The sequence below is a fragment of the Dendropsophus ebraccatus genome, chromosome 8 (assembly GCF_027789765.1).
Source record: "Dendropsophus ebraccatus isolate aDenEbr1 chromosome 8, aDenEbr1.pat, whole genome shotgun sequence".
NCBI classification, from domain to species: Eukaryota; Metazoa; Chordata; class Amphibia; order Anura; family Hylidae; genus Dendropsophus; species Dendropsophus ebraccatus.
Genome location: NC_091461.1, coordinates 6,347,148 through 6,356,873, shown reverse-complemented (window position 1 = coordinate 6,356,873; position 9,726 = coordinate 6,347,148). Strand labels below are relative to the sequence as shown.

Below are 9,726 nucleotides of genomic sequence, written 5' to 3'. Positions count from 1 at the left end.
GGGAACCAGCTGCAGTGTCTCCGCCTCCCCTGTGCCCCCTGGAAGGGGCCGCATCCTCCGTGCCCACAGCTCCCCGCCGGCTTGCAGGATTCCTGGTCCCCCTCACCTCCGACACCCGGGGCAGCATCTGGGATGGTGCAGGGGCAGGGTCCCTGAAGGGGCTCCTCCGGCGGCGCCTGGCACTCGGAGCAGCGTCGGGGCTCAGCCGCGTCGGTGGCCTGGAGCGTCAGGTCCCCAGCCTCCTCTGAGCCGGATCCTGCTGACCTGAAGAATCTGCCTGCGTCCCCAGCAGCTGCTGCTCCAGCCACCCCGATCCCTGCGTCGCGGCCATCTCCCGGATCTGACGCAGAAGCTCTTCAGCAGATAGCATGGCGGTGGTCATCAGGTACACTAACCTACTCTTCAACTCTCCAGACTAACTGCCTGTCCACGTGCTCTCACTAAACTTACTTATACCCCCACGCTAACCTAACTCCTCTCCCATGCTCGCTCCCTAGCAACCCCCATTAACCCTTACTCTTCTGCATCCTCCCCTTGTCATGTGCCCCTACATTATCCCTTCGGGTCATTCCAGGGCTTACTGACAAGCACCATCTCCCCCAAAAAACGGTTTTTGTCTGTTTTAATCTTAGTGAGCAGTTCTGTAAGCCGAAGGAAACAAAGATCATTCCCTCCTGCGTGCAGGCCTTTCACACCTTTACAATGTACGTCCGCATTATTGACGCCGAGGTTCCTACCCCCAGGTCTATATTAAGCCCTTTGGGCCGCCCATAGTATGTACGAATGTCCGACCAGCCATACAGTGGGACGTCGGGGACCTACAGAGAAAAGCATGTTAATCAAGCAGTTCTGGTCTAATGTAGGAAGCATAGCATGCAGATTTCCATCTCCCAACCATTTGAACATCAGCCTCTGACATACCTGCCCTGGCCGACTCACATCAAGCACTTTTTTCAAAACAGATTGAAACTGATAACAAGACATTAGGAATTTTCGTGCAGCAAAAACTGAGAACCCATGGGTCGCAACTCAGAATACTAAGAAATAATAGCAACGGGACAAACCCCACCCACTACTGGCAAAATAGAGACCCATTCACCCCTGCCATAAATGTCCATCTTAGATTTAAGTATCCTAAGATTAACTTAACTGAGTTATTAGCTAAAACTACATCTTCATCAGGTAAACCCCCAGCCCTTGATGAACTAGCTCCGACCCGTAAAGCTCCAAAAAAGGCTAGGCAGAATGGCGCCGAAATTAGCGACACCTCAAAAACAGAGGAGCAAACTACACTTAAACCAGCAATTAATCTTTTAAGCAACTCATAAGATATGGGACGTCTACAATCTTGTCCAACCCCTTAACTTAAAATGAAAACTCAAACCACTTAACCGCTGCTGCCCAACTAAGGCAGCGGACTAACCCAACAAAAACGCCGACTAGTGTTGTGCCTATGATTTGCACAACACCACCAGGTTATAGTTTGGTCATCTTACAAGTAATTTTCCCACTGTTATTGTTTATGCTACACTATACTAGCGCCCCTCTTTGTCCATATATGTTGTTCGTCTGCCTTACTACACCTGCAGGAGAATCGGCAGCCTCCTGTGAGGCAGAACTGGAAGAGTGGTTGTTACCCATGACAGGGGATATAGCTGCTGGCTGGCAACCACAGGAGGGGGGTTAATCAAAATGACCGACGCCACATGTGGCAGCATGCTGGAGGATGGGGGCGGAGCCAGGAGTGCACGGGCGGCAGTGGGGGTGGGGCTACGGCAGCAGGCGGCACACTACTGTGAGCCATGGTCGGGAACTCGGCCGCAATCTCCCTGTCCCGGTAGCGCCTCCTGGCAACTGGGGGGCTTAATCGGGCGGGTGCGCAGTGCGGACCGCCTGCCGACTCAGTCTGCACTTTGGGGGGGGGGGGGGGGGTTGAGTCGTAGCAGCACCTAACCCAGCTAAAAGACATCCCAGGAACCCAGGATCGCCCTGTATTAGACCCCTGAGGGGTCACATGCCGGACACCTGATCTGTGACCAATAACATGAGGGAGTCCCTGCAGTCCCGTATGCCTTCCTTATACTTCGGCATAATCAACACATCATCCCCCCCCCCACAGAACTTATCAGCCACAGCATTCTAACACAACAACACCACAAACCCCCCCCCCCCCCCCCCAGCTCATCAGCCAGGTCCCGAGATGCCAGCAACAACAACCCCCTCCCATCCAAACACCAGCCTGGCAGCACAACACGACACACCCGCCAGCTCATTGCCGCCAGCATCCCTCCGATCTCCACCTCCCCCCCCCCACACACACACATACAGACCTCTCCGGCATTAGCTCTGCTGCATCATGATCATCATTGGCTCTGCTGCAACATCAGCTCATCAGGGAGAAGCAATGCATGATGGGAAATGTAGTTTCCCTGCCAGCGCAGTCTTTGATTTAGACTGGCCTTTAGAAAAACTTGTAACTCAGGAACGGCGGCAGCTAGAACGATGGAAGACTGCTCAAAGTACTCAGGGGGGACTTGGTGAGTTGAGACCAGCTAGCGTTTGGAGCATTTTATTTTTTTAGCTTTTGGGGCGAAACACCCCTTTTAAGTAATAGCTGCTGTTAGAGGGGTCATCCTGGCTGAGGAAAATGGCAGCTTTCATCCGAAACAGGACTAACTGCAGAGGTTACGGGTCCAGGAGCCCGAGGGGCCCATAATGTCTTGCCCCCATATGAGGAGACCAGTACTATGAAGTTCTCATTCACTTGAACATACTCCCCTGAGTTTTTTTTTTTTTTTACAATTACATTCAGGAGGCAGCGCTGTGTGCCTATTAAGAGCACTAGTATAAACATTGCTGAGCACTCACTGTAATCGCACCTGGTCTCCGGTAGCTTTCAGTATTAGTTGAAATGGTTAAAAGTGTGATACTGCCCAACCCATGACGTATTAAGATCTTATCAGTGACTCAACTCCTGTGATGATTGGTCGGTGTAGTGGTACAGCTCAGAGATGGTATAGTAGTGACGCCAGTGCTAGTCCAGCACACAGGTGAGATGTTGGTACCTGCTTTGTGTTGTGGCTGGCTGTACTCCCCAAAATGGTCGGTGACCTGCCGGGCTGTGATGGGTCTTTTGGGCTCCTGTCACGGTAGTCCTGAGTGGCAATCGACCCACCCGAACTATCAGTACCGCCACCCACAGAAAGGGGAAAAATAACCCAAGGTGTGTGGCTAGTGTGTACAGGTGCTGGTGCGAATAAAGGATTATGGAGTCCCAGTGATGTAAAAATATAACAGCTTTACTGTATTGTCTCCTAGTAATACAATACACTTTGGCAGCAAATGGATAAATCTTTACACAGACTTAAGTGCTTGAACTTGTTTGTGCTTGAGGAAGTAGAGTAAAAGATAAGTAGTGGCAGCGGTGTTTGAAGAATGGAAAATAGAGTAGAGTAGCGTAGAGAAGAAGAGTTTGTCAAGGGAGTCCTAACCCAATGTAGCAATGTACTTTGTCGGAACTTGAGAGAATACTTTTAGAGTAAGAAGTTACTTGTACCCGTGTATAGACTCTGGTCTGACCACCTTCTGCCCTACAGTATTGCGTGACTCATCCTCCCAGGGTGATACAAGCCCCAGTCATAGTTATCTGGGTAAAGCTAAGCTCCCGGGGGTGTCCCAATTACCTGCACTACAAGATAGGCTACGTAGACCTCCTTGGTAGCTTTGTCCTATCCAGGCTAGTTCCGCTTGTGTGTCAGGATACTGCCCTGCACTTTTTAGACTGGTTCACAGCGTGGGCTAGGATGTTCCTAGACTCTTCTCCCTTTCTAGCGTTTAGCACTGTATAGTAGATCTAGTAGAAATACTGAAAGAACTGGTTGTCTCTAGCTGTATCTGCACACACGTGTCTTAGGGTGCCTTTACACGGAGATTTATCTGACAGATTTTTTTAAGGCAAAGCCAGGAATGTATTTAAAAAAAGAGCAGAAATCTCAGTCTTTCCTTTATGACCTGTTCCCTGTTTAAAATCTGTTATTGGCTTTGGTTAAAAAAAAACCTGTCTGATAAATCTTCCTGTGTAAAGGCACCTTTAGACTCAACCACTCTGCACTGAACTATGGTGCTGGCAGAAGCCAGGGCCCGGCTTGGCTATAGCAGGGACGTCTGCTGTGTGTGTCCTTTTCCAACGAGAATCTGGATAAGGCTGAAGCTACACCTCCTCCAACCAAGTAACAACTTCCTAAAGGGACTAAGTAATCTACCCTGTGAGTGATGGGAAGGAGTGTGTGAGAAAGAAAGAGAGCGAGAGCTCAGAAGTAGAGATCACCTCCTATTGGTCAATAAGAGCACATGAAACCTGCAAGAATAGTTGCATGCTGGGGTATAATACTGCAGTGTAGATTACCTTTATTGGCGGTTTAGTCGCAACATGGGGATGAGTTGCCAGCAAATCCAGTATACCAAGACCAGTATTACCAATAATACCAGTATACAAGGAGCAAGTAATAATGCCACACCATCCCCTTGTTACCATTGGTAGATATCTGCTCTAAACAGGCTCTTAAGAGCGTAGAAATGATGAGTGACTTATATCCAGTAAATAACAGGTGACTTCTCTGATTTCAGTCGTTCACTTAATCAGATAGCCCGGGCCACGACTATTTTCTGCAGAATCTTCCTGAGAAACATTTTATTCTTCCTCCACCACATATAGTACATAGGCCTCCTCTGTGCCCCCCGTATGGTATTAGGTCCTATTTGTGCATCAATATAGTAATTAGGCCTCCTCTGTGCCCTCATATAGAATTGGGTACCCTCTGTGCCCCCGTATAGTATTAGGTCCCCTCCGTGCACCCATATAGTATTACTTCTCCTCTGTGCACCCATATAGTATTACTTCTCCTCTGTGCCCCCGTACAGTAGTTAAGCTCTTTCTGTGATAGTAGTAGGTTGTATTCTCTCTAGTAGTTGGCCCTGAAATAGTATAGCCCACATAGGCACCACCCCCCACACACACCCATTCTGTAATAGTAGCAGTCAAGGTGTATGTAATAGACATGGCCATCAAGGTAAAAGGCTGCACCCCCTCAGTATAATCTCGCCCAATACCTGATATTTGCTCCCCTCATCACAACGCCACCTAGAGGCGAGGCAGGATTTATGTGACCCAGCAGCCTGTCATGTAGTTTCTTATAAAGGTAACCAAATACAGACGACATGCTGAAAGTAATCTGGTATCTGTAAATTCCTGGGGCCGGATTTACTGGTTTGTGGTCACAGACTGGATACATCAGGAATAATCTGTTATTTAATAATTGACTAATAAAGTTATCGGGAAACTCTCCAGACCTGCGGCTCCTCCCTGTCTGAGGACTATATGAGGGCGACTACCCCGGCTCTTCTACAGCCGTCAGGTGGCGTCCACTACGAGAGATCAGTGACAGCTGCACATGTCTCTATAGTGCAATAGAAGACACCAGATGACAGACTGAGCGGTGACATTGCTGAGCTGAGAGAAGGATGGATCTTTCAATGAATTGCCCCCGTCTAAGCCTTTCTGACAGAGTTGTTAGTTTCCTTCTGGTAAGTTCCCTCAATACTGTCTGAGCTGTGGAGGACACACTGCCCCCTGCTGGTGTGATGAGGTGGGGAGAACCCACTGCCCCCTGCTGGTGTGATGAGGTGGGGAGAACACACTGCCTCCTGCTGGTGTGATGAGGTGGGGAGAACACACTGCCCCCTGCTGGTGTGATGAGGTGGGGAGAACACACTGCCCCCTGCTGGTGTGATGAGGTGGGGAGAACACACTGCCCCCTGCTGGTGTGATGAGGTGGGGAGAACACACTGCCCCCTGCTGGTGTGATGAGGTGGGGAGAACACACTGCCCCCTGCTGGTGTGATGAGGTGGGGAGAACACACTGCCCCCTGCTGGTGTGATGAGGTTGGGAGAACACACTGCCCCCTGCTGGTGTGATGAGGTGGGGAGAACACACTGCCCCCTGCTGGTGTGGTGAGGTGGGGAGAACACACTGCCCCCTGCTGGTGTGGTGAGGTGGGGAGAACACACTGCCCCCTGCTGGTGTGATCATGTAAGGAGACCAGACTTGTGTGATGTGGTGGGGTCACTGCCCCCTGCTGATGTGATGGTGTGTGTGTGTGTGTGTGGGGGGGGGGACACTGCCCCCTGCTGGTGTGATAATGTGATTATCATATAAGACGGGTGTCTGTTCACGAAGACCCCCATCGATTACAAGAATGGATGTCAATTTTTCTGTGAGTGAATGCAACTGAAACTACCAATATAGCAGCCGCTATGGGGCCCATCCCTGCAATATGCTAAGCCTTCTGAGCTGTCATCATACTACCAAGGGACATTCCTACCATGGGGGACACTGTGTACCGGGGAAGAGGTAGGATAATAAGAGATGTCAATTTTAGGGAACACTAGATGGGATGCCTACCATGAGGGACACTATGGGAGATGCCTACCACTGGGGAATGCTAGGGGAGATGTCTACCATGGGGGGCATTGTCTACAGGGGGCAATACCATTACAAAGGGTTAACAAACAGGATGATTATCTACAGTTGGATAGGGGAGAGGAGGGGGGCCCAATCAAAAGTTTGCTATGGGGCCCAGCTCTTTGTAGTTACACCCCTGCCCATAGACTCATAGTACTGTATTGGTCATGTGACACAGCTGGGAGTGGATGTGCTAAGTGCTTGTGTGGTGTCCCACCACAGGTGTTCCTTGTGTGGCACCTGTCACAAAAGCCTTATACTCAAAATTAAAGTGGTAATGAAGATATATATGAGTTTCGCCACCAGATGTCAGCATTCTATATACAAACTTTTATATATGTATTGCACAGCTGTAGTCACTATAGGGTTACTGTTTCTATGTATTCTGTGATTGTGTGGACCAGTGGAGATGTTACTTTCTTTTCTACCTATCCTTTTACCTCTTTCTCTGCAAACTTTCTACTCCACCACTCAGAGGGACTCTTACATACCCTGTAGGAAGTAGTCACTTGGGGACAGGAAGAGTAGCGTCAGTTTCCCTCTGATTCTCTGGGGACATACGCAGAACAGGTATCCCTGCTGGTCTGGCTCTGCCAGGATCCCTGTCGAGTGTGTTAGTTGGTCAGAGAGACACATGTATGGAAGGTTCAGAGACTTTCACTTCTACGCCTACAACTACAGACACTATGCAGTGTTGGACCCAAAAGGAGGATAAGTCAGGGATCACCCCAGCCCATACTGTGAACCTCTCTAAACAGTGCAGGGCAGTGTCCTAGGACAGAAGAACTGACCCGGATAGAGCAAAGCTACCATAACGAAGGTCAATGTACTATGTACTAATGTATCTAACAGCGCAGGTGAAATCGAGACAGCCTCGGACACTTAGCTTCGCCCAGTTAACCTAGTCTGGGGCTTGTGTCATCCTGATAGGACTGGTCCTCCGACACTGCAGGGCAGAAGGTGGGGTTAGTTGAAACACGGGCGCAAGAATTCTTCTCACAAGTATTCTTCTCTCTCAAGTTCCAGCAGAACACACTACAACCCTGGGCTGGGTCTCTCCTCTCTTCTTCTCTGCTCAATACTAAGCTACACAAGCATCGCTATTCTACCTCAGCACTTAAAGTATCTCCCAGCACAAATCCAGTGAACACAAGTCTGTATACAAGAAGTTATCTATCACCAGTGTATCCTGTATCACAAGAGACTATTAGTAAAGCCATTCTATTTATTCTACTAGGACTCAGTGATCATTGCACCAGCACCTACACATCCCGGCTACATATTCCTTGGGTTAATTTCCCCTTTCTGTGGGTGACGGTACCAACAGTCTGGGTGGGTCATCTCCTCACTCTGGACCACCGTGACAAGAGCCCAAGGGACCCATCACAACCCGGTAGGTCACGACCATTGGGGAACAGTATAGCCAGCCATAACTAAAACAGGTATACTATCCCACCTGTGTGCTGAACTAGCACTGGCGTCACGACAGAACCATCACTGGCTAGGCTGTACTGCACTACCAGCCACCATAGAAGTGGCATCACCACTACCACCTCAGTGTGTGACCGGTAGCCGAACACAGCACCACCAGAGCATTACCACACTTGGTTGGGGACTGAACACACATCAAGCTCTGACAGTACCGATTTACCATCAGGGGTGGATGCATGGTGTGAGCTGGTACTGTACCTGGCATAGTTAAGAGGTGTATGGGTGGCCGTGTAGCGTGGCGTATGGGTGGCCGTGTAGCGTGGCGTATGGGTGGCCGTGTAGCGTGGCGTATGGGTGGCCGTGTAGCGTGGCGTATGGGTGGCCGTGTAGCGTGGCGTACGGGTGGCCGTGTAGCGTGGCGTACGGGTGGCCGTGTAGCGTGGCGTACGGGTGGCCGTGTAGCGTGGCGTACGGGTGGCCGTGTGTTATCCAGTATACCTTTTTGGTTGCGTCACCTTAATATCTGATGTTTTGTTCCTCCTTTTCCAGGTATTGGCCGTTCTCCCTGTTCTCTGTGCTTCCCTCTTTCTTAGTGGTGAGAAGTTTTTATATATTATATATTTATAGTGGTGAGAAGTTTTTATTATAGCATGATGAGATTATAGCTGTATATATAGATAACTGGTATATCTGTGTGGTAACCCAGCGGCTGCAGGTGTTATGTGCAAGGTTAGATGTCACAAGGGCTCATCCTGGGTACCAACATGCGCCTCTTAAGGTGTTCCTATTACTGTAGTGTCCCACTATGGGTGGTTCTTTTGCCCTTGTACACCCAGGTAAAACTAGTTCAATCATGTGGTACAGCAGTTAGTTGCTGTGCCATACTTCAACCACTAGATGTCTCACTCCCCCCTGTGCACAGCTGCAGTTCATGTAGGAAGGTTTAGCCTGTCTTACACTTTTTTGCTCACATACATCCTGGCTTAGTCAGTTGTAGTCTGGCCATAGACCAGTTAGGAGGCAGAACAGTCTAGTTCCAGTTCCAGGGAGAGAGATTACAGGAGTAATGCACTGCTAGACCTTTTTTTTTTTTTTTTCCTTTTCTTTTTTTTTTCCAATTTTTTTATTAGCAAATATACAACAATGACATTAAAATACAAAACAGCAAATAAGTAGGAGTATGGCGCTGATTAGATACAGATAAGCAAGTCCTTTTGGATAAGCCTTTGAAGTGTACCCAATTAATCCAAATACATAGTAAGGATAATCACATCTTATAGATCTTGGGACCTCCATATATTACCATCCTGGCTCATAACCAGCGCCAGATCATTTACAAATCCCCCCAGAGCCGGGCCGTCGCTGCGGGGTGCACTACAAAAAAAAATAATAATAGTTTTTCCTCATACAAGACCTTTTCAAACAAAATTGACCTTGTCGAGGAATCATAAATAGCCAATACCAATCACCTCTAATCCATCTTCCCCATATTCTATGATGATGCTTTTTCCCCTTAACTGTCTGAGAATAGTAGATCCTCTCGAGTGAATCTTATTAATAAGCGATAACCATTCCTGTATCCCCGCTCCATCCTCTGATATCCATATGTGGGACCTTAACCCCCAATCTTCGTTGGATGTAGGTTACAACTTCATCCCAAAACAACTGACTTTCTCTACAATCCCATAAAAGATGGAGATTATTAGCTTCAAATGCTGCTAGACCTTAGCAGTGGGGTAACCGGAGAAATAGAAAAACACCCTTGTTTGCCTAC

General features: G+C 48.8%; 1 protein-coding gene across 1 annotated transcript in view; it reads left to right on the top strand.

Moving 5' to 3' along the window:
* Positions 1-368: 368 nt before the first annotated feature.
* The window catches only part of LOC138799946 (pancreatic triacylglycerol lipase-like), a 31,882-nt gene continuing 22,524 nt past the window's right edge, over positions 369-9,726 (top strand). Inside the window, exons 1-3 of the mRNA XM_069981750.1 lie at positions 369-385; positions 633-704; positions 1,124-1,182. Of these exons, the coding sequence (XP_069837851.1) occupies positions 369-385; positions 633-704; positions 1,124-1,182 (148 nt within the window). The remainder of the gene's footprint in view (positions 386-632; positions 705-1,123; positions 1,183-9,726) is intronic.